Source organism: Chelon labrosus (genome assembly GCF_963514085.1).
Source record: "Chelon labrosus genome assembly, chromosome: 11".
Classification (NCBI taxonomy): Eukaryota; Metazoa; Chordata; class Actinopteri; order Mugiliformes; family Mugilidae; genus Chelon; species Chelon labrosus.
In genome coordinates this window covers 26,365,584-26,391,636 of record NC_140344.1, presented here as the reverse complement: position 1 = coordinate 26,391,636, position 26,053 = coordinate 26,365,584, and the positions used below count along the sequence as shown (strand labels likewise).

General features: G+C 44.7%; 1 protein-coding gene across 1 annotated transcript in view; it reads left to right on the top strand.

Annotated features, from left to right (window-relative positions):
• jph3b (junctophilin 3b) overlaps positions 1-26,053 on the top strand; it is a gene marked incomplete at both ends in the record, with an annotated part of 52,913 nt that overhangs the window by 12,551 nt on the left and 14,309 nt on the right. Inside the window, 2 exons of the mRNA XM_084555716.1 lie at positions 4,372-4,858; positions 9,667-10,032. Of these exons, the coding sequence (XP_084411842.1) occupies positions 4,372-4,858; positions 9,667-10,032 (853 nt within the window). The remainder of the gene's footprint in view (positions 1-4,371; positions 4,859-9,666; positions 10,033-26,053) is intronic.

Sequence of the window (26,053 nt, the reverse complement as noted above, 5' to 3'; positions counted from 1 at the left end):
GGTCGCCAGTCTATCACAGCGCTGCACAGAAAGACAAACAACCATTCACAACCAGTTTAGAATCAGCAGTTAACCCAACGAACATGTCTTTGGACCGTGGGAGAAAACCGGGCAACGGAGAAAGGCTGGCCCAGCTGGTCCAGCGGGTTCAGCCCCAGAGCCTTCTCACTGTGAGGCGTCATTGCTAAGCGCTACGCCACTCTGCCGCCCTATTTCTTGATTCCTGGAAACAAAATATATGGCAATAGCAGCAGCTGAAGCTTCAAAATTATGTTCAGGTAGCTATGTAGGAAACACACAGAGCAGTACAACAACAACTGCCATACTGCACTTTAAATATTTATACTTTAATGATTTTGATATAATATGTCTTGCAATTAGTGTACAAGAAATCATCCAAATCCAAATCAGCATTTGAATAAACCCACTTCACAGTTCTATTGCAACAGGAAAGGAAAGGGGTAGTTAATCATTTTGGGAAATTATGCTTATTTGCCTTCTTGTCACTAGTTAGAGTGATACCACTTACATGTTTACGTGGTAGAGATGAATCTACATCAAGCTTAGCTCAGCGTTAAGACCATGGACAGTGGCAGACATGTAGCCTGGATCAGTACATCATGGTTCATTATTTTATGATCAGTGTGTCTGGCTATTAAGCAGTGATTCCCTGTACGGTGGCTATGAGTGAAAACCACCTTTTAGCCCTTTTTATGAATTTATTTGATAATGCCGGACGAAGAGAGGCAGGAAATCGTGGGGGTCAGAGAGAGGGTACGACATTTAGCTCGGGACGCAGGCTGGAATCGAAGCAGTGACTAAAGTCTCGTGGCTCGTGGTGATCAGCTGTCGAGGTACATTCAGATTTTAGCCATTTTCAGTCTTTAGCTAAGCAAAGCTAAGCTAAGTTAAGCTAAGCAATATCTACTTCTCATCTAAAGACGGAAGCAAATCAGTGTTTTCCACAAACTATTGAAGTGTTCTTTTTTAGTGCAGCCAAATGTTTAGCTGTATATTTATTCTTTTCTTTCTTTTCAGAGCTGTTTCACCGTCATGCACACTTGACACTTGAGTTCAAACTCTGCTCAGCTGTGAGCAGCTCCTCCATCATGTTTCGTACATGAGCAGCACACACTCTACAATCTATTCAACATTCATACTGTCAGCTTTTTGTCAAGTGTGAACATGAACCCGGAGCCTGCTCAGAATTAGCATGTAGCATGGATATCGGTGGCTTTGCGTTGCATTTAATTTCCACTAGAAACACCAGCCACTTTTCAGCGAGCGGACCTGTAGCAGCAGGTGATTTTCTGTCTGCGCCGTCAGCACAAACGCTCAGGTGACGCTCAGTCTGTCTCAGTCACGACTGTCTCTCTCCCTCTTCCTCTGCTGCCCTCGGGCCTCTTTGTCCTTCTCAGGCGTCCTGGCGGTCATTTAAATGAGATGCTAATCTACTCAAGCTGTTGCGCATTCTTTGATCTGGCCGTCGTATGGCCGTACAGCTGTGTACTGATGTGATCACAAAGGCCTGGCCAGATGTGCCTATGTCTATGACACAGCCTCTGTATTTGTGTTTGTGTGCAGGTATGAGGCAGCAAACTGTCCTGATGACATGAGCAGGTTGCAGACGTAGCGCCGCCTCGCATTCAAGCTTTTAAAAAAGCGGCCTCTCCCGAGTGTGTCTTAGGGTGCGATAGGCTTACGAGATTGTCTCCATTCAGCGTTTCCCATTTCGCCGACACTTGAGCCCACAAGGGAAATGTTTGCGTGTGTGTGCGATGGAGACGGAGAGCGTGGTTGCAGTCCTTATATGGTCGTGTAGTTTGGTTAGAGCGAGTGCGTTCGCAACAGAATGAATCAGAGTGCTGTTACATCAGAGGTACCGGCAGGCGGGATGGATCACTTGCCCTCCTATTGGAACACACACTTCCGTTTGAGTGTGTGTGAGAGAGAGAGAGAGAGAGAGAGAGGGAGAGAGAGAGAGAGAGAGAGAGAGAGGGGAATGATGGAAACACAAACACACACTCAGATGTCCTACTTTTCAGCTCCATGAGGATGTAAGGACTGTTATGCAGCAGGGAATGCGGGAAGCGCAGAGGCCTGGTGTGAATGAATGGGAGTGGAGAGAGGAAGCCACTCCCATGAGCTACTCTTCCCAACACAACACAACACAACACAACACAACACAACACAACAGGAATGAACCAGAAACAACATGGTAATTGATTTATTTAGGAACAATTGGGTTACAATTTATTAGATATGAAGTTGCCTCTGATCCGTTCTGTGCAGCATTGTAAACTGAACTTTACTGACGAATGAAACCTGAAGCTGTTGGTCAAAAATTAGGGCTTTGGGTCGTATATATGTGTACCCCAGTTTTTCTGTTGGGTCCCACACCGTTGACGCTAATCAGACCTGACAGGTTAAGAGGACAGATGCACGAGAAGAGTCCGTCTTCTGGAAGAGTTCTCTCCCTTCACACTGGCTTTCCGCTGGGTTCAAGTGGAACATTTTAAAATCACAGCAGGCCTTCGTTGCAGTTCCTCTTTAATCTTCAACAACAACTGCGGTGCTGTACTATAAATTAGTCAGTGTTTCTGGAATCAACCTGCTTGATATGTCTCAGTCATCCAGGTCACGGTCCAAAAACTAAGCTGAAACGAGGGCAGCGGAACTTGTTGAGTTTTCAGAGTTGCTCACCTAAAACTCACCTGAGTCGTGTAAAGTTTCGGCTGCAGATGCTCCTAATAAGATCCTCAATAGAGCTCCGGGCGTCACATGACTTTTTTTTGTTGACACCGCCATGTTGGCAGGAAAAAATTAATGGCACCAGAGCTGATTTCAGGCCATCAGAGTTTACTGCCACCTTAAAAAGATAGAAATTGACGAGTACAAGGCAAAACTCAACAGATTATATATCACAGACCCTTATCATGCCCCAGGTGTTTTGCTTTTTTCTAGCATTGAAACAGCCTGAGCGACAATGTTCCTGACCGGCAGTATCTGGATATATATAATATATATAATTATCTCATTAACTTCATTTTTCTGAGAAGGTTCATGACAGTAACGCAACTACAACAACAAGTAACTGTTTAATCCTGTATTTCTTTCTCATTGTGAGTAGTTTTAGTGCTGAATGAGCGACACCCCTTTGTAATCAACATTACAAACATTAGCCTAACTTGCCTTTATGAAAAGAAATCTGTTGAACATGGTGTTAAAAACTAAATAAACAAGACATTACACTTGGAAAACGCTGGATTCTGTACCTGATATAAAGTGATCGCTACACAAGACAAATCCGTTTATTAAGGGATCCCACCTCTCCATTCTCTCGTACCTGCTTCTTGCATGTTTTATTGCAGTAATCCACATCTGCTGTCTTGCGGGATCTTTGGGAATCCTATAAAACGATTTGCTTGTCCCTGACTATTCCGGCGTCCTGGGGCACAACAGCTGTTGAACATTTTTGCATGTAACTGGTACAAGGACAAGTTAGTTAGTTGCTTGCAAAGCTAAAAGCGTGCTTTCCTACCGATATGGCGGCGTTGTGATTGCCGGCACAGGGTGACGTCAGCTACTGGAGCTCTATATTGCCACCAGTCGTTTAGAACCGAAGAGGCTACCTGGATGAGTGGCGAATCATCATCATCATCATTTTGGGTGAAAGTCGGTATTTGTGAGAGAGATGACTAAACTAATGCACAAGAAAAGCTCCTCCAGGCGTCCTAACCAACCTATCCTTTCACTCAGGTGCATAACATATGTGCCAGCTTGGCTGTAGTCTTTCTGCTGTCTGGTGTGTCCGTGCCTTTAACTTATCTTACTCATTCACCTCCACCGATCCTGAAAACGCCAACAAATTTCTATCCATACTAAAATTTTTAACCTATGACATTGTGAATACCGTAAGAGTGGACGAGTTCATGTTGACGTTTCAGTTCTTTTGAAGGCATCATGTGTCGATGTGTGGATGTCACGTCCCCTTCTCTCTCCTCCAAGCACATCGGTGTTCAGTCAAATTAGCTCTGAAGCAGTTTTTCCTCCCATTTTTGGAGCTTCATTAATTCATTTGCCATCCAAGCAGCGGTGGCTTAAGTGGACCCAGTTTAACCGAAACATAGTTATTAAGCCTGACTTTGCAGCTTCTCCATCTTCAGCTCACGTGCTGCTCTTTTAACCCTTGATAGGGCAAGGAACTATATATGGTAACTTCAGCACACATTTTAAATTGCGTCCCCTACCAAAGAGCTTCTCAAGGTATAGCTGTTTAGGTTTGAAATGTTAGTTTTCTAGTTGTAAGTCTGAATATGCAGCATCATGTTGAAGAAGCCTAATACCTGTTTGTTGCCTTCTTCTTCTCAGGAACATTTCAGGGCCAGTGGGTGGGCGGGATGCGGCATGGCTACGGCGTTCGCCAGAGCGTCCCTTACGGCATGGCGGCCGTCATCCGCTCCCCGCTCCGTACCTCCATAAACTCTCTCCGCTCTGGTTCCGAGCACAGCAATGGCACAGCCCTGCTGGACCGGACCGGCGCCGTTGTCCCCGGTCCTCCTCCCGTTCCCGGCACCCTGACCACCAGCGTATCCATGTGCAGCACGGGCAGCAGCGGCAGCAGCCCTGCGGTGTCACGCGGCGGCTTCGTGCTGACGGCGCACAGCGAGGCCGAGCTGCTCAAGGGGAAGAGGAAGGGCGGGCTGTTTCGGAGATCCATCCTGTCTGGGCTCAAGCTGAGGAAGTCGGAGTCCAGGAGCTCTCTGGCCTCTCAGAGGTCAAAACAGAGCTCGTTCAGGAGCGAGGCCGGGATGAGCACTTTGTCCTCCGCTGCGTCCGATATCAACTCTACTATCAGGTAATGACAGGAGGAGATGATGGAGGGGTGGGGTGAAGCAAGCTCTTCTACAGGTCAACTAGCACTACCGTCTACTGATAGGAAGGTTGTTCTTAAAGTGGGTGTTGTATTAAGTGGCGAGGAGGTAGGACCCAAATGAACTTTTAATGAAAACTTAAAAGAAAATCCGGGTTCAAAAAGAACATCCAATCAAAAGAGAAAGCAAAAATCAAAATATATGGAACTAGAGAAAACAGGCTGAAACACTAGGAAACATACACTACCTGGCCAAAACAAAAGGTCTCCACCTGGATTTAACTAAGCAAATAGGTACGAGGCTCCTATTGGATAATTACTGCATGTTTGATTATCTGTCAGCTGGCAACAAGTTATTTAACCCCAACTGATGCAATGAGTAGCATCTCATTTCTTAAACAACCATGTCTAAAGACACATCCTGTGGTCGTGGAAAAGATGTTAGTCTGTTTGAGAAGGGTCAAATCATTGGCATGCATCAAGCAGAGAAAACATCTAAGGAGATTGTAGAAACTACTAAAACTGGGTTAAGAACTGTTCAACGCATTATTAAAAACTGGAAGGACAGTGGGGAACCATCGTCTTTGAGGAAGAAATGTGGTCAGAAAAAAATCCTGGTTGATAGGTGATCGGCGATCACTTAAAGGTTTGGTGAAATCAAATGGAAGAAAAACAAGAGTAGAACTCAGGGCTATGTTTAATAGTATTTGTAGCCTTAAGAAAACCACTAATCAGTGAGGCTAATTGTGAAAAAAAGGCTTCAATTTGCTAGGGAGCATAAAGATTGGACTCTGGAGCAATGGAAGAAGGTCATGTGGTCTGATGAGTCCAGATTTACCCTGTTCCAGAGTGATGGGGGCATCAGGGTAAGAAGAGAGGCAGATGAAGTGATGCACCCATCATGCCTAGTGTCTACTGTACAAGCCTGTGGGGGCAGTGCTATGATCTGGGGTTGCTGCAGTTGCTCAGGTCTAGGTTCAGCAACATTATGTGTCCAAAGAATGAGGTCAGCTGACTACCTGAATATACTGAATGACCAGGTTATTCCATCAATGGATCATATTCCAAGATGACAATGCCAGGATTCATGGGGCTCAGATTGTGAAAGAGTGGTTCAGGGAGCTTGAGACATCATTGTCACACATGGATTGGCCACCACAGAGTCCAGACCTTAACCCCATTGAGAATCTTTGGGATGTGCTGGAGAAGGCTTTGTGCAGTGGTCAGACTCTCCCATCATCAATACAAGATCTTGGTGAAAAATGAATGCAACACTGGATGGAAATAAATCTGGTGACATTGGAGAAGATTATTGAAACAATGCCACAGAGAATGTGTGCTGTAATCAAAGCTAAAGGTAACGAAAGGGAAGGACAGACAGGATATACACACATGGGCAGAAGGGTTGACAAAACACAGGTGACACGAATGAGGGAGGAACACACGAGGAGTAACCAGTCATAATTAGAGGGAAAACACAGACAGGAGGTGAAGCACGAAATGAAGAACCCAGGAAGAAACATGAAAGGAAAAACGAACAGGGTCACAGAAAATATACAAAACCCAACACTATGGTGGTGTGGACCCAAACGCAATAACAGGTCAGATTAATGAAGGTAGTAACATAAAGCAAAAACCCGAAAATGAGTGCAAACAAAAGAGTAATCCAATGGAAGGTGAAAAAAACAAAACAAAAAACGAAAGAAGTCAGAAAATACCCAGAGCAAGGACACACAGAAAAACTAATGAAGCAAGGGTGAGAGTACCGAGGGGGGAGCACACAAGCAGAAATCAATCACATAATGACAAAGGACGGAGAGACACAGACAGGAAATAAAGCAAGACACGAAAACCAAAACAGGACTACAGAACATGTTCAAAACTAGACCTCATGAAGAAACAGAAAAGGTTCAAATCACAACAATCTCAATCACGACTGATAATCGTGATGATAGTCTGCAGTTCTGTGGTTTAGGAACCACGTCCGTTTAAATCCATTGCCATTTCAGGAAGTACCCAGCACCCGTCGCTTCAAAATCACACAATTAATATTAGCATTTTTTTGCCGTAACCACAGTTTCCTTTAACCAAACCTGTTCAGAACCAAAACCACTCAGAAGCACATTTTGATTTTTCATACAATTATAAAACAATACCATAGTCGCTGACTCTGCACTCCAACCACTATCCCTTAAAATAAATAAATAAATACAGAGAGCAGTAAGAATAGAGTATGTACTTGACATTATAAAGACATTAGTGGTCCATAACAAAGACATAAAAGAAACTAAAATTATATTGTGTTTGCGTTAAAGTGTTTTATTGTCTCTAAATTCCTCTTGTCATTGGAACAAGGGGATTGTAGTTTTTAAAGACTGCGTGACTTTGGGACGTGTCCAGCGGCGTCTCATGCGTCAGATATCAACCGTGTCACAAGGTAATGAAATGACGTACCTTGAAAGGGAGCCGCCCTTCATCTGGAGGACACGGATTCAAGGAAACAACAAACACTTGTCCCACTTAAGCGTCTTTAAGGCGGAACCGGCGCGCGGCCCAAAGAGGCCAATGGGTTTCAAACGCGCCAACGTGCTTCGCTTAGGCTCTCTGCGTGTGATCGGAAATGCTTGCGTTCGAGTTCCAAGTAGGCCGGATTGAGGTGGTTTATTTTTAAAGGCGGCCGTTAAGGAGACGGCGAGAGTCAGCAGCTCTTCACCTGTTTGTTGGCGCGGTGGCTGACGGCAGCTCATCAGGTCTGATTAACGGCTGGCAGGGCTGGGGAGGAGAGAAACTTCTAGGTTTTTATTTTCCACTGCTGTAAACATGCACAGGAAAAAGAAGTAAATACAAATGTATAACTGAACTACCCTGTATACGGAACACACGGCTTTAAATCAATTATTTACTGATGTGTTAGTTTATCATTGGACGCCGCGTGTTAGGAACATATTATAGAAATAAATCACATGCTGGGCTGATGGGAACATACCAGAGGGAAATATAGATGTAATTAATGGAGACGAGATGGAAACAAGTCAGCAGGACACTTATTATTATTCTGTAGCTACAGAGGAGCCGCTGACCATGAGGGAGCGTTAATGAACAGACAGGGACGAGGACGGAAAACATGTGAGAGCTGAAAATGGACTGATGTCGTCACGCTAAATGGTTCGTTTACTTAGCATGGATGAGACGAAACAATGAACCTGCCTCTGATTACACCGATCAGCCACAGTATTATGACCACTGACAGGAGAACTAGATAACATCAAACATCTTGTTACGATTCAATGTTCTGCTGGGAAACTTTTGGACCTGGCATTCATTCATGTGGATGTTACTTAGACATGTAGCACCCACCTAGACCAGACCAGGCACCCCCACCCCATAGCAATGACACTCCTTGATGGCAGCAGCCATCCCCAGCAGGATGCAGCCTGACACAGACACAAAAACGCTTTAGGAACAACTAAAAAAGGTGTTGACCTGGCCTCCAAATTCACTAAATCCCAAACTGATCAAGTATCTGTGGGATGATCCACAGAGGCCCCTCCCCTCAAAGGCCCCCCCACTAACAACATTCTGCTGCCAGACACCACAGGACACCCTCAGAAGGCCCATGTCTATTCTCTGACGAGTCTAGGGGCGGGGCTTCAGGAGGGGCTGGGAGGGCGGGATCGGCGGGGACCTGGCGGGATCGGCCCGGGCCCCTCTCTCGCCTCCGTGCTGGGAAAGGTGGGCCTCTCCCGCGGCTTGGGCCCGGAGGTGCTTCACTCATAAGAGCAATGCTTTCATAGTATCACTATCAACTTTGCTGCCTGTATGTGGGCTTATATAGGTTGCCCCAGTCAGGATGAGTCATGGTTGCCAAAAAACTTTACATGACTGACTTTAGTGATGTAGTAGGTGTACAATATTAAATAAAATGTTGTGCTGTATGACTGGCGTTATTTTCACTCTCACATTTCACTTTACGACGTGCAAATTTACAAGTGGATCGCCGATATTGTCTCCAAGTGTATTTTGGGTAAAATCGCTAAGCTAATCACTAGCCGCTCAGAGTTTACAGAGAGGGAGCGGGAGGGGACGAGGCTGGATGACGAGGAGCAGGGGAAATGGGAGCCATCCTCATGGCTCCCATTGGTCAATTTCTATGCAGGATTACGGTTTATAGAATGAATGAATTTTTTTTTTGTTCTTTTTGCTATCCATATTGTGAAGATCGGACAACTACCATATTCCAGATCGTAGAGTATAGCTTTAACATGTGTATGTTGTAAAATGACGTTATGATGAGCTTTATTATTTGAGTTTAAAGGGCCCGGTCATGTGCCCCGCCCCCGGCCCGTCTCTGATTCGTTCCGCTAGTGGATGAGTCCCAACTGTTTAGGAGGCCTACACAATATTAAAAAAGGTGGTCATAATGTTATGCCTGATCAGTGTATGTGATCTTATGGATGGGTTTTCTTACCAGGACATAAAGGCATAATGATAGATTCAGTGTTATGTAAATGAGATTTGTTTTATTTAGTCAGTTTAATTTATGTTCGAAGACCTTATTTTTTACTTTTGGCAGATCTATGCTAAGCTAGGCTAACTGCGTCTTGATTCCAGCTTCCAGATTCCAGAGAAACTTATTTATTACCTGTTGTAAACGTCTTTTTTTTTGTCATAAAGGCTCTAAGATGAGTTCCATGACTTACCCGCCAGTCAACCAAATTTGTTTTACTCAAAAAATCTGAACAAATATTTGTTTAGCACCTATAAAAAACAACGTGACCTTTGACCTTTCCCAGCCTCGGAGATGCGGACGCAGAGTTGGCCGTCGCCGACGACGACGTGGACGCCACGGCGACGGAGACCTACTGCGGGGAGTGGAAGAACGACAAGCGGACCGGCTTCGGCGCGAGCCGGCGGTCCGACGGCCTGCAGTACGAGGGCGAGTGGCTCAGCAACAAGCGGCACGGCTACGGCTGCACGGCGTTTCCCGACGGCACGAAGGAGGAAGGGAAGTACAAGCAGAACATCCTGGTCAGCGGCAAGAGGAAGAACCTGATCCCCCTCAGGGCCAGTAAGATCAGGGAGAAGGTGGACCGGGCGGTGGAGGGGGCGCAGAAGGCGGCGGACATCGCTCGGCAGAAGGCTGAGCTCGCCCTGTCGAGGTATGAACGTTTCTGTCTGTCTTCCTTTTGTTCTCTTTGTTTACCCACAATCCTTTTGGGTGGGGTGCAGAGAGAAGAGGTTCACATCCCAACTATGTCCACGGCTGAGGTGCCTTGAGCAAGCCCCTAACCCCTAAACTGCTCCGTAGCCACTGCTTTGAGTGTACACGCTGCTATGTCACTGACTGAATGAGTTAAATCAATAACAGTAAAAATGATTATTATTAGATTAAAACAGGACAAAACCTTGAAGTCCCTGAGCACTTATTTTAATTTAATTTTATACGTTAGACACTTCAGGATTTAATGATTCCTTCAAAATCTGATTCCGAGCTGAATATTTCTGGGTGTTTAATGCTCATGAAGGAATAAATAAATAATTATCAAGGATGTCTGTGAAGGAAGCTACTTGGATGAGTGGTGAAACATTTGGATATTTATCAAGGATGGTTTTTTTTCCCCTTTACTTTAAATTTGACTCGTGCACATATTTAGTTTTCAAGGAAATATCTGCAGTTTATAATTAAGAAGAAGCTGTATTTGCATGGGGCGGCGCAGTGGAGAGGTGGTTGGCACTGATGCCTCACAGCAAGAAGGTCCCGGGTTCGAATCCATGGGCCGACTGGTTCCTTTCTGTGTGGAGTTTGCATGTTCTCCCTGTGTCTGTGTGGGTTCTCTCCAGGTTCTCCAGCTTCCTCCCACCATCCAAAGACATGCTGGTTAGGTTCATTGGTGATTCTAAATTGGCCGTAGGTGTGAGTGTGAATGGTTGTCTGTCTCTCTGTGTTAGCCCTGTGATAGACTGGAGACCGGTCCAGGGTGGACCCCGCCTCTCGCCTCAATGACAGCTGGGACAGGCTCCAGCAGACACCGTGACCCTTAACAGAAATAAGAATGAATGAACTTCAGGATTTCATGATTCCTTCAAAATCTGATAGTGATATTTCGGGGTGTTATATAATTTTCAAGGATGTCTGTGAAGGAAGCTACTTGGATGAGCGGTGAAACATCTCCATGAAACTCTAGAAGTCCAGCTGCCTTTCTTTAACGCTTTTGGATATTTATTTTTTTCTCCCTTTAATTTAAATTTGACTCTTGCACATTTAGTTTTCAAGGAAATATCTGCAGTTTATAATCTTCTTGGGGAGTTTGGTATGCATATTTTTTTTTTTTTATTTGTAACGGAGCCAAGCTTTTGTTCTTGATGCTAAGCTAATGCTAATTATTGAGTGTAACTTCATCCTAGTCCCCATAATGTTGCAGAATATTTAGGGATTCAGGGATTATTTGTCAGCCTTGGAAGAACTACAGCACATGTGACACTGGATGATATACTGTATTAGCTGCAATGCTACATGTTTTGAATAGAGATTGAAAACAACAACATCTTATGTAACTTCTCCAGCAGCTTCTAATCCATATCAAGACGCACTTGATTGCTGAAGGTTTTTTTCAGTGATCTCGGCCTCTACAGAATCCTTCAAATGATTATCGCGGCTTTCACTTCCCTTATATAGTGTGCTCCACCTGTAAACACTCGTGGATGGCTCCATTCGACATTATAATGGAGATCAATGACAGATTAAGAGCGGGATTAAGGTTAAAGTGAAATTAGGGTTAAGGAGGTTAAGGTACAAGTGAAACAGCAAGCCAAGCGAGACCGTCTGGAGCTGCTCGGGGCTTTGACGGAGCTGCTCCGCTGAATGGAAATGAGAGCCTGCTCTTATTTTAACTCGGCTCATTCGGCAAAATCCGCGAGCACGCTCGGGGTTGAGATGTTAATGGGTGCGCCCTGACCCTCTGCACAGCTGCTGGAAACTTTTAGACAGAATCATGAAGCTACAGTATTTAGTTTTTTCAGCTCAAGACTCAAATCAGTAATGAGTTACTTTGATTGGTGCTCTTGTCAAGTGGAGACCCATCAGAAGTTGACCCATGTTGGTCCCTTGTTGTTCTAGTGAACAAGGATATCTTTGTAGATTGAGGATTCATAGCAAGAAATTTTGACAAGGTGGCTTCAACAAACACAGTTCATTTACACCGACCAGGCATAACATTATGACCACCTTCCTAATATTGTGTAGGTCTCCCTTGTGGTGACTCGTCAGAGAATGGACATGGGCCTTCTGAGGGTGTCCTGTGGTGTCTGGCAACAGGATGTTGTTAGTGGGGGGGGGGTCTATGAGGGGAGGGGCCTCTGTGGATCATCCCACAGATACTTGATCAGTTTGGGATCTTGTGAATTTGGAGGCCAGGTCAACACCTTGTGCTGTTCTTCATGTTTTTTTTTGTGTGTGTGTCTGTGTCAGGCTGCATCCTGCTGGGGATGGCTGCTGCCATCAAGGAGTGTCATTGCTATGGGGTGGGGGTGCCTGGTCTGGTTTAGGTGGGTGCTACATGTCTAAGTAACATCCACACCAATGAATGCCAGGTCCAAAAGTTTCCCAACAGAACATTGAATTGTCACAAGATGGTCGATGTTATTCACTTCTCCTGTCAGTGGTCATAATGTTATGCCTGATCAGTGTATATCCTGTAGGAATAGTTTGTCTCAAAGTAAAAAGGTCAAAAGGAAAAGGTCTTTTCTCCCCAGTGGCTACATCTGTATTTAAGCAGTAAAGTCCTGATATCCAGCAAAAAGCCTTGAGTACCAACAGTTGGGAGAAAAATGACTAGTTATTAATGTAATGACCTGCGATTTAGAGAATAAAGCTCATGAATTAACTGGTTAAATTTCCACTAGGATTAATCTGAGAGAGCAGCAGGGCTGAAACTCAAACTTAGAGTTTCTCAAACTACATACAGGTGTTGCTGCAGCTGCATCTCTGGCACCTAATATAGGAAAACAAGCACATTTTCAGAATTTTGGCAAGGACTAGATACCAAAGTGTTTCCATCCTGTGACATCCACAGTGATGAGGTAGGCAGGAATGGAAGTAGGACATGCCAAAAAGTTCCCAAGACAGAATCAAACTGTGGACGTTGTGATTATGTGACGCACAGTAACCATCTGGCTACCAGGATGCACCAACTCTACAGCTGCAATCGTACTACTGACGACAGAGCGACAAGCTGGATGTTACTTAGACATGTAGCACCCACCTAGACCAGACCGGACCAGCCCCCACCCCATAGCAATTACACTCCAGCAGGTGGTCGCCATCATGTCACATCCTGTTTCTATAGTGTCAAATAACTAAAACAAAACTTATCCAAAGAATTGACACTTGAACATTCATCAACTTTATATTAATAGCTAAAATGACTGAAACCATCCTTGAAAAAAATGTATTTACTGTTTTATTTCGGCCCAAGTCCCATCCACTAACATGGAGGGGGCGGAGCTTATGACATATACTGCAGCCAGACACCAGGGGGAGCTCTACTTGCCTTGGCTTCACTTTTGAGGAGCAGTTCAGAAGCCCATCTTTATACAGTCTATGGCACAGACTGCCTGCTCTCTTTGGTGATGTGTTCACATGCAACTTTCTGGCCGAGAGAGGAAACTTTCTCTTGTTGGCCCTTTAAAGTCAGAATCTCCTCTGACTGATTCTATTTCCAAAACTAAAAGTTAGATTATGACTCATGATCATAATGTCAAAAAGTAATTTCTCTGTAAACTAAATGTCTGTAAACATTTTTGGCTTGAGCATTAAATTTAACGGGACTTCAGAGTTCTGCTGCTTATAAACAGACCTCATATCACGCCGTGCTAAGTTCACCCTGCAGCTGGAATCCTCCTAACTCAGCATAACGCCACACTCACCTGCTTATCTTGCAAACCCGATCTGAACGGCTACAAATCGCATCCTGCCGCCTGGAACGTACTGTACAAGTGATTTGTTATTTGTACAATGAAAAACAAGCTGATACTTCAGTGTTAGGCTCCACAGAGACAGATCCCACACTCCTGTCTCTGTTATTAGATTACTCTGTTGGCGTGAGCGGCTGCAGAGCGACACAAAGTCTCTGGACGATGAATGAAGCCGCCGACTGACAAGGGGTTAGCTTTACTATCCGACTAGCAGCTGACCTTGGAACAGATCAATGATGGAATATGCACTCTGACTTCATGGTCAATAATTGTAACTTATGCACGCTGTATGTGTTTGCATATGTTCGGGGAGGGAGAGCTCCTGTGTCCCACAAGTGTCAGGACTTCTTGTTAAGATGGAGAAAACTCAGGAGGGTGACGAATGAAAGAGAGCTGAACTAGAGGATTTCACACGAACCTTCCTCTTGCTTACATCCTCATGAGCTCACGTAGCGCATGAACACAGCTGCTGAACGCGCCTGTTTGTTGAGCGTGCATCCAAGATGAGCCCAACAGAATCCAGCCCTCTTAGTCCTGACGACAGTCTTCTGCTGAGACCACAGCGAGCTGCAGCTGCTCGCCTAACTCGTCACACACACAGAAGAAAGATCACATCAGCTGTAAGAGCCACACTGGGAAATATACACCCATCAGGCATAACATTATGACCACCTTGCTAAATTGTGTAGGTCTCCCTTGTGGTGACTCATCAGAGAATGGACATGGGCCTTCTGAGGGTGTCCCGTGGTGTCTGGCAACAGAAGTGGGGGGCCTTTGAGGGGAGGGGCCTCTGTGGATCATCCCACAAATACTTGATCAGTTTGGGATCTAGTGAATTTGGAGGCCAGGTCAACACCTTGTGCTGTTCTTCATGTTTTTTTTTTAGTTGTTCCTAAAGTGTTTTTGTGTGTGTGTCTGTGTCAGGCTGCATCCTGCTGGGGATGGCTGCTGCCATCAAGGAGTGTCATTGCTATGGGGTGGGGGTGCCTGGTCTGGTCTAGGTGGGTGCTACATGTCTAAGTAACATCCACACCAATGAATGCCAGGTCCAGAAGTTTCCCAGCAGAACACTGAAATGTCACGAGAAAAGAAATTGTCCTGTCAGTGGTCATAATGTTATGCCTGATCAGTGTATATCCTGTAGGAATAGTTTGTCTCAAAGTAATAGGGTCAAAAGCAAAAGGTCTTTGCTAGCCAGCGGCTACATCTATATTTAAGCAGCATAGTCCTGACATCCAAGAGTTGTTCCTAAACTGTTTTTGTGCCTGTGTCAGGCTACATCCTGCTGGGGATGGCTGCTGCCGGTCTCTTTTTCTCTGCCTGTCAGTGGTTTTAATGTTGTGGCTGATTGGTCTATATAAACACAAGGGTTGATGGGTTTAAAGAGACACAGGTGAAACCAATGAGGGCTGAGAAAATGATGACTGTTGTGAAGACACACATGAAGCAACGCCAGCAGAACGACACAGGAACAAGAATCCTTTCAAAGTAAAACAGGAAGAACGCAGATGAACAGATATAACAGATGTAAAAAATAAAGTCCAAAACTGAAACTCATGGCATAATATGAAAAAAGCCCATGCTCAAAAAGTCAAAAAATCAAGCAAAATAAGACAAATATTACCTTCTCTTATCTTATAAGAAGTAATCTGAACACTGTACAAACACGTTTAGTCCTTTAATCAAGAAATATCTGAACCTTTGGGATTATCTGGTTTTATTTGATCCAAAAATATGATCTGATCTTCATCACAAACGCAATTTATAAGATAATAAAACACACATCGTTTTAATTCCTGAGCTTTTTATTGAGACACACTATGTATGATTTATGCAGGCGGTGAAGTGGTTAGCACTGACGTCAACGAATGAATACATAAATTGCCCACACAGCTTCCTCACCCATCGCTGATCATGAGCCTGTATATTCATATTGGTGGCAGTGGCCATTAAGTGTGATTCAGACTCATCTAGTGTAGTCGCGGCCCCCCCGCTGCAGTGGTCTAACTCACCCAGTTTTCCTTAATGAGGTTCTTTCTCTGGCATTAGCATGTCCTTGCCCACAGGAAGAGACAAATTAAAATTTCAGAGAGAAATCCATCCAAACTGTCTTTTAAACCTCAGGCCACGACGTTCAATCCAGAGGAAGACGAGACAGGCTGTCAGCAAATTTGTTACGATCCTCAGAGACGGTCTCGGGGTCTCAAAATTCCTCCGGTTTGAGTCCTTACAGCGGTTTCACAGCTCTGGTTTGAGTAACCTCAGTGTATAATGACTGTACGTGGTGAGATGTGGACGTAGAGAAGCTGTTTTCAGACACATTTCTTAGCGGCTGCTCTTTTTTTGTGTGCTCTCTCGACGAAAAGTAAAAAGATTAAAAGTAAAGCAGCTCTGATGTATGGCTTCAGGAGAGAAACTTTTCATGTTCATTGACCTTGTTTCTGATCACAGGAATACTAAATGTGGAGCCGGTCTTTGAAGTTAAAGGGTGGCTGAGTCTCAGCTGTGCTCGGGACACCTGCAGAGCCGTGATGCTAAGCTACCTGTAGCTCTGCAGGGTCAGGAAATACAGTATGTCTCTCTGTATCTGTGTTGTTGAGAAACACAGAAGACACATGAGGTGTGGAGGATACAGAGTTGTTTAAAGGCGCCTGATTTAGCCGATGTAATGCAAAGACAAAGTCCTAACTCTTATTTCTGTCGTTTAAGAGAGAGACAAAAGGCTGCTGCCATCAAGGAGTGTCATTGCTATGGGATGAGGGTGCCTGGTCTGGTCTAGGTGGGTGCTACATGTCTAAGTAACATCCACACCAATGCTGAATGCCAGGTCCAGAAGCTTCCCAGCAGAACATTGGACTGTCACAAGATGATCGGTGTTATTCACTTCTCCTGTCAGTGGTCATAATGTTGTGGCTGATCGGTGTAGATTCCTTTTAATAAGACAAGAAAACTTTGCATTGCACCTTTAAATCCTATCTGTCTGTCTGTCTATCTATCTATCTATCTATCTATCTATCTATCTATCTATCTATCTATCTATCTATCTATCTATCTATCTATCTATCTCAAACAGGGTCTTTTAAATTATTTGTCTTCTGCTGTTGACTAATGTCTCCCACGTGGTCCAGCTGAAAGGTGCAGGACTTTGTCTCTATATCACTTTCTCAGTCAGTAATATTTAAGCAGCATTTATTATAATATAATACTTAATTTCCCGTCACAGTTCGCAACAACAGCAAACAAACAAATACTCAACGTGACACTTAAATAATCCTGGCGATCAAATAAAATCATTCTCTGTAGTTTTTTATCTCAAAGTACTTTTATTTCTCTGCTCTGTTACACACACATTCAGTTCGGTATAATTTATTAAAGCCAGTGATCTGCTGGGGAGAGTCTCCAGCTTGTGACTTCTGATCAACCGCCTACGTCCTGATTTTCCTTCGTCGTCTGACAAACATTTTTTCACACTGTATAAAATAATGACATATATATATACCTGCTGCTTCCAACACTCCAGATAAGCAGAGTTATCCTCACAGTGAGTGAAGCACATATTCTAACCATAACAGTATCTCTGCAGCAGATTAAAATGTTAGATTTTTACTTCTTTTTCTTCTTGTCTGACCTGTGATTTTTGGAAACGTCTCCACGATATGAACGATGCTTCACTGAGTTGTTGTGGGTGGAGCAACAGGTGGAGCTGGCTCCAGGGTTGAGACATTTATTTAAATAAAGATTCTGGCCGCTGTAAAATTTCAGCCATGTATGCTGAAAGTGTGGAGAGTTGTGCTCAGATATTTAGAGGGCATGCACAAGGCGGAGGTGGGGGGTGGGGGGGACTTGAATTATTTTTGGGGAGGGACAGAGTGTCCTTGTTCAAAGTAGGGTGCAGATTCACACAGATCTGGATAGAAAATAAATAAATAAAATGATGGCAGTCAGAGTAGCAGAGGACCAACGAGACAAGGAATTAATAAAGACAAAGCAGCTCCTTTCTCACTGTATTTGCTCGTAGTTTTATTTTATATATTGCGTTTACTGAAGCCAGCGTGCGTCCACATGACTGACAACCTTCCTCGTATGCACCTGTTTGTCTAATGGTTGCTATCCTTGTTACCCCTCGTGTTTAAGTTAAAGCTGCAGGCTAGCTAGCAGGGAGCTATCCTAATCCATCTTTACCTCGACCTGAACATAAAACAAGTATCGTGAGCACGACGTCTCTGACCACGATCGGCTGTTTGTCAGTAAAGACGCACCAAACCGACACACCAAAGAACTACTTGGCAACAAAAACCGGCTGCGGTTGCCAAGCCTTGTTCTGTGTCTGGGCCAAAAAGTTGCATTTGAACAAGTCGCAAACACTCCAACCTACGGCCAGCTGGAGCGTATGTTCTGCATCTGCATGAAAGGTAATAGTTCTTCATACCAGCAGGTGGCAGTAGTCTGTATTAGTCACTGAAAAGGGGAAACGGGAAGAGCTGCTATTAGCTGGGAAGCTAGGAAGATATGTCCTTTTCTGAATCATGCTGATCAGTTGCGATCGCATTGTTGTGGATGTATTTGTGTGTTTGAACGTTTACATGAGAGGATTTAAAACAACAAAAGTCTTAAATTCCACTTGTGGAATCAGCTGAAAAGCCGGCGTCAGGAACGGTGCAGGACACATCAGATAAACTAGGACCACAGTCGTTCACCAGTGCACCGGTGCCAGCGAACGGCCGACGGTCGGCTTGGTGCGCCCTGGCTCTAAGAAAACCTGTGATTAGTTGTTGAGTTTGCAGGAAATAGAAGCAAACTCCAGAAGATACCCTAGCATGTCTACTAGCCCTGGAACGTCTCAAGTTTGCGTTACAGAAAGAGAAACTTTTCTTGAATGCATTCTAAACTTCTCCTCCATAGACTCCGTCATACTCCTAGCTGCTGTTGGCTTGGGATGTCCCGATCAATTATTTTTTTTTGCCCTCTGATCTGATATTGATCTTTTAATATTCAGTACTGGGCGATCCAAGTTCCGATCCCATCTTAAATTAGAGGAGATTTTTCTCCTTGATGCTGTCTCCAGGAAACCTTTCTCTTCTTTTAAAAACGTTCAGTGCTTCTTGTTGGTGCACCCTTTGCTTGAGTAGACTATTTTGTTTTTAGTTTTGACGGTACAGGGATGTGGTCGTGGTTTGTGGCGGACCTCAAGTAAATAACTCTGAAAGATCAGGTTTAGCTGATGCCTAATACTGATCTGATCATTTTAAGAATGCCTGGATTGTTTGGGACATCCCTACCGTCGGCTACTTCATCTCCAGTTCCTTTCTTCTTCAGCTCTGGCAAACCAGTCATTGCAGACTGATGCAAAACACACTCCGGACAGTTCACCAGCGCAGGAATGTTGTCAAAAACAACCGATTCAAAACTCAAAAAGATTTACCAGTGCTGATTGTTTTAAGCTTTGTTTATATCCCACGGTGGATCCATTGGAGTTGGAGCTAATGAAAGTTGAACAACAGTTTGATGGTTGGTAGGAGGCAGAGGGAGGGAGTATGCTCTGTACATGTCCGGTGGCCGGTCTACCTGTAAATCTGACTTGTGTGAACTTGTTAGGACTCGTTTGTATGTAAAAATCCTGCGCTTTTAAAGGTTCGTCTTACCTGACCTGCGTTGATTATTAAGTCATAATGTCAGTTCATCTATTTGTTCATAAACCACAGAATATAAACAGTGCCTTTAGTTCCCATATCGACTGTGGTTCACTTTTATCACCTTAATGCAGTAGTTAATACAGCCAAGCTCCATGTTGTCTCCCTAGAAACAGAAATAGTCCAAGTCTAAATTTGTACTAGATTTAAAAACCACAGCATGTTTTTTTCAGGTCTTTGAAACAGAAGCAGCATGAGATTCTCAACACACTGCTGCATCTCCTCAGCGGGAGCACGAGGTAACGTGCAGAATTTACTAATTCGATGAGCGCCGCCTCTGAATACTCGTTCGGTGGAGATAGGCCCGGATACTGTAGAGGAAGCGGGAAACGGGTCGCTGGTTTTTACAGGGTAATGGTAGAAATCCAACTTTAAACTCCAGAGTAACGTTACTGAACTCACAGTTTTAGCCTGGCCTAGCTCTCAGCTCGTCTGCGCAGAAATGTCTAACCCAGATTCAGACTGCAGCACAGGACAGCCTCTGTCTCTGCCTCTCTCTCTCTCTCTTTCTCTCTGTCCCAGAACAGCACAGCAGGGTATTTCCTTGTGGAACACCAGGAGAAAACCCTGAAAGGTGAAACAGTCACAGGATAATTGCTGCAAGTCTGGAATGAGAGCACGCTGGCAAACTGGTTCAAGGATGATGTGGCTCTTTCTCTGACTTCATGGAGTGTGATAGATAGATAGATAGATAGATAGATAGATAGATAGATAGATAGATAGATATAATAGAAATATACAGTGCAAAGTGTGTGTGTGTGAAGAGGCAGTCTAGTAAGCAGTGGCGGGCTGTGCATTTTTCACCCACAGGTCTTCAATGTCCTCCAACCTTATTCAAAACACCTCTTACTACGGTCGCTATGGCACCACTGCTATAGAAGCCATCAACAACATACAAATATGCAATAAAACAGGACGTTGCATCTCATACAGAGATGAATGCCATTAATAAAGCAAGAAACTCACTTAGAACGATTCAAAAAGTCTCCTCTCACTCACTGTAGCTCTGCACCAGCACCACATATGTCAAATCCAGCAGAAGCATCAATGTCGACCCGATAAAATGGCAAAAATATACATAAAAGATGTAAATATAATTAATTTTACTCACCAGAACTTAGGAAAGTCAACCAAGGGTAGCGCTCATAGTCGCCGTCCTGAAAGTTTTCCCGGCTGGGTCAGCCTAGCTAGCTCCAGGATCGGGCGACCTTTCCTCACAATATCCAGCTTTACCTTCAAAGTCCGCCCTGAAAATTACTTTCCAAGAAGGTCTGCAAACAAATCGATAGCCTCTCCACGTTCCGCCATCGTGGGTTAAAGAAAACGGCTATCAGAACGGGGACGATTTGCTTGTGCAAGGCCCAGGCGGATCTCGTTGACTCCGGCAACACGTGACGGCTGAAATATGATTGGATATTAGCTCTGATGTAAAGTTACACTGCAGGAATCACCGCAGCTGAGAGACAGACAAGCCATAAAACGAAAAGAATAGGCTATTGGGAAATATTTAATAAGATTAATGGGAAAATATTAAAATGTAAGTCAGTAATTTTGATAAAGTTTAGGCCAACAGGAGGAGGCTTTGCTGGCCCTGATGGCCCGCCACTAAACTATACAAGATTTGTAAGATATAAGTTATTAAATATAAATACTAGTGGTGTGTGTGTTTCTAAAACTGTCCTCAGTTTGTTACTAATTGTCTTTCCAACCTTGTATTGTCATGAAGCAGAGGTCAAAGGTCAGATTTGCCCGGTTGCCCTGGTGATTAATGTTACAGTAAATATGGGATTTGTGTGTGTGTGATAGCAGGTTGATGAACTCTGATTACTGCTGTCACATGCATCCATGTAGATGATGTGTCATCGGGCTACCTGTGATGACTTAGTGCCAGATAAATACACCCGTGACTCAGCGCGCTCTGTGGACGGAGCCGCTCGCTGCAAATCTGTGACCTCGTTTCATCAGCGCGCCCGGAGCCCGACGCACGCTCTGACAAGCACACGCTTTGTTTCCATCTCTTCAGAGGACATTACACTGGTTTACACGGACACTAATCATCCACTTATAAGCAGAAGGAAAACGCCTCAGTCTGAACAGAAGAGTTTTCAATCAGATTGAGAGGGGTGGTGTAAACCTTTGATAATCTGTTCAGTAGGTAAATATTAGCTCCTAATAACCATGTAAACACCTGATCTGATGGTTTCTCTCTGGTTGGAATAAATCCATTCTCTTTGAGCATTTTTGCTCCAGGAGGGACATAAACATGGAGGTAGAAATACAACCTGTCGCTTAAACAAGTGTTTGAAGAGTTGGCAACAATGAAAACTTGGCTCAGCCTTGGTCATCTTCTTCTGCTGAATCAATTCAGCACTGCCAATAAAGCTGAGAGGAAAGTCTTCTTCTTCTTTTGTTATATTTCCAGCACAGTGATTGATGAGGGACAAACGTCCTCCTCAACCTGTCCGTGGAGCAGGACAGAAACAGCATCCTGTCCCTGAACGAGCTTCTCTGCCTGACTATGGTGACCTGTAGAGGGTGGTGGACATTGTTCATGATGGACCGGATTTTGTTCAAGGTCCTTGCCTCTGCCACCGATGTCAGGGACTCCAGCTCTGCCCCGACCACAGAGCCTGTATCTGTATCAGCTTGTCCAGCCGTGGGGTGTCCTTCTTCTTAGTGCTGCCCCAGAACACCACAGCGTAGAAGAGGGCACTGGCAACCATAGTCTGGTTGACGTGGAGCAAACACGTCCTCTGACCTTTTTTGTCTATGTTAGCCCACCAGTCCAGTTTGTGATCCAGATACTTATAGGTCTGAACCACCTGTACGCACTCCCCGTTGATGGCTACAGGCTGCAGGTGAGGCCTGAACCTCCGGAAATCCACTACCATCTCCTTGGTTTTAGCTGCATTGATCAGAAGGTGGTTCGCTTCGCACCATGAGACAAAATTGTTGTCCATCCCTGTTACACCCCACAATTGCAGTATCATCTGAGAAGTTCTGCATATCACATAACTCTGTGTTGTACTTAAAGTCTGAGGTGTACAGGGTGAATAGGATGTGCAGTTCCCCGATCTGACATACTGAGGTCTCCCACTGAGATCCACTATCCAGGAGGTGAGGTGTGAGCCCACTTCCATCTCTGTTAGCTTGTCCCTCAATAACAGCGGCTGGATGGTGTCGAATGCGCTGGAAAAGTCAAAAAACATGATCCTCATGGCAGCGTTCCCCCTGCCCAAGTGTGAGAGAGTCCGATGGAGCAGGTAGAGGGTGGCGTCCTCCACCTCCAACCCCACCTTCTCCTGGTACGCAAACTGCAGTGGGTCGAGAGTGTGGCGGACCTGGGGGATGATGTGATGGAGCAGCAGCCTCTCTATGGTCTTCATGATGCTGGATGTCTGTAGTCATTCAACTCCCTCGGGTGTGACTTCTTAGGGACAGGGATGATGCGGGATGTCTTCCACTAATTAATATTTTGGGGGCATCCATCCATCCATCCATCCATTTTCTGTAAACGCTTGTCCTGTGGAGGGCCGCGGGGGGGCTGGAGCCTATCCCAGCTGTCATTGGAGTACCCGGAGAGAACCCACGCAGACACGCAGATTTAATTTAGTGTCCATGTAAACACTTAAGTTAGAATTATTTAAATCAGGTTAAGAGACGTGTACTGTAAGTTTTTAACCAAAGATTTATTCCTTTACTTCATGTCAAGCTGATTCATGTCCCCACAACATGAGCAGCACACACATGCACTATTAGCGCTGATGCAAACCGGAAAGCTCTGAGAGATATGAATCACCCTCCTCGTCCTCGTCCTCCTCCTCCTCCTCCTCCTCCTCCTCCTCCTCCTCCTCCTCATCATCATCAGCTGGTTGAGGCTGATGACAGAGATGATGGAGGAGCTTTGGTGCGTGAGCCTTGGATTAGACTTTCTCTCCTCAGCTCAGCTCATTGTGCTTCTGTTGTCCTCCTCTGTGAGTATCTCCTCCTCCATCTCTCTCACCCTCCCTCCCTCTTTCTCGTCTCTTGTTTTGATTCTCCTTGTGTTCCCCCGGCGTTCTTTATCTCGCTCTTTTTTTTCGCCCTTGATATCCCTGCTCATCTGCTCCGTCCTCTTAGAGGTGAACCTATATGCCTTTATCGCAGTGTATTCTTCTGAAATGTATTATTAATGATGTGCTTCTTTTTGGAGATTTTTAAGCTCCTTATCAATAATATTAAATTCTCTGTATGAATAACATCTTGGACCAGGCAGTGGCTGGTTGAATAAGTAGTTGAAGGAAACCCCAGGTTTATTTGATAAGGTTTTACATAATCTGATTTAAAAAAAAAAAAAGGGAGGATGTTTTCTTTCTGTTTTACTAGATGTCATTGAACATGTCCTGGATCTTGGTCTGTGTGTGTTGTCCGCCTGAAACTCACATGACTAGGCTCTGATACTCACCTGCAATTAAAAGATGAGCGATAAACAGTCAGGAACGTCCGACTGAAGGTGTGAATGGGGTTGAAACTTTTTGTGGACAGATGTTAAGACTGTGATCTGTGGTGTTTTCCAGTTTTACGTAAATGGCTTCTTTTACTCCTCCCTCAAACCATCCGTCTTCTCTGTCTGAAATATGCATAAGAAGAGAATGCAGATGGTTTGGAAGGGTGGGAGGACAGTGAAACACACTGGATGTATAATCAAGCTTGTAGTGTAGCATTAACCATCTGCCTCTTCACCTGAACTCAGAAATGTTCCTCTCTGTGTGAAGCTTGTGCAGGTGCATTGATGCAGGTTGATCGTCGAGGTAAATAACACTGAGGTCAGCTGTGGATCAGTAGGTAAAGCGGGTTTTCTTCTAACTAGAGGGTTAGTGGTTCGATCCCTGGTGCGTGGACCACATGCCGAATTTTTCTTTGAGCAAGACGCTTGAGCAAAAGGTTCTTCTGCTTGGCACTGGTGGGTAAATGTGCTTGAGTAGGGATGATAAACCAAAGCTCCTCCCCCTGGAGATTCATAAAGTCTCTTCTTGTCTTCCTCGTATTCTCGTAGATGTGATTCAGTCCAATAAGTATTTCTGTCGAAGCTAATGCAGCGAGGAGAGGGTAGCTCGTTCCTTGGCTCCAGAAAAAGGGGTTCAAAGGTCAATACCGTCACCGTTCGGCAACTTGGAAAACTTCTTCAAACCCCCGTCTCCTTCCTGTCACGAAGGAGACGTCGCCGCTCGTCCTTTCCCTTTTCCTCCTTTTGCATTAATGTAGAGGCTGTCAATCCCGCGGACGCCGCTGTAATTACTCTGTCTCACAATTAACCCGGCGCTGATTCATTGATGTTAAATACGTAACACCCTTTAACTCCATCTTCTCCTCCATTGTCTACCTCTTCTTTTATCTCTACTCACGACCTCAACCCCGTCCCTCCTTCCTTTTTTTTTTCTTCAGTCCTCCATCTGCAACTCTCTTTTTTCTTTCTTTTTGCTTTTGGACAGGACGCTGTTGTTGTATAATCTCTTTGAACTGGCAGCTCCGTTCTCTCTGGGCAGTTGATTCATCCAGGAAAAGGTTGTTCCCCAGGAAACGAGGGACGGGAAGTTGTGGAAAGAGAGAAGGGATGAGAGAGAGAAAGAAAGAAAGAGAGCGGTTAATTCATGACATTTCAACCAAACTAAATAAATAAAAACTCACCTCCCCTCCAACCGACCGGCATTCACTTGCACACATGGTGGCGCGGGCCGGTGAGCTGTTGTACTGTCGGTCTGGCATGGTGGTGCTGGCAGAGAGTGGAGAGAGGGGCAAAGAGAAACAGAGAGGCAGAGAGGGGGAAAAAAATCAATAGCCATCGACATGCAACACTGCATCAAGACTGTTACTGCCCAGAGAGAGAGAGAGAGAGAGAAAGAGAAAGGGAGGGAGGGATGGAGAAGCTCTTGTACACAAGTGAGGAGGCCTCGGAGAGACAGAAAAGGCAAATGGAAATAGAGAGACGACGGTGAGGAGAGGGTTGAGGAGAAAAGATCTATTTTATAGAACCAGGGAGAAAGACAGGAAGGAAAGGGCAATTAGAGCGAGGCATAAAAAGAAACAGATATGAAAAGGAGGCCGTGGAGGAGAGCCGTGAAAAGCCTGACGTGCTGGAGCGGCCGTGGGATGAGTTATTTTGTGAGAGTAAACATGTTCTTTCAAGCCAAAGACGGCTGAAAACAGATGAATACGTCCTCGATGTCCTCCCATGGACGTCATGAGGCATCGTGGGATATGTTGACGCCTGACGCTCGTGTGTTCCTCACCTACTTGCTCAGGTGTCTTTTATAATAATGATAATAATAATTCATCAGCTGTAACTAGACACAGCAGAGATAAGTGAGATATGAATGATGCTCGAGAATATAACGCTTCATATATATGGGGGGGTGGGGGGCAACAGTGACGTGATTGATGTTGATGGATGACTAGCTCAAGAGAATTTCTTCATACACCGATCAGGCATAAGATTATGACCAACTTCCTAATATTGTGTAGTGCTTCCAAAGCAGGT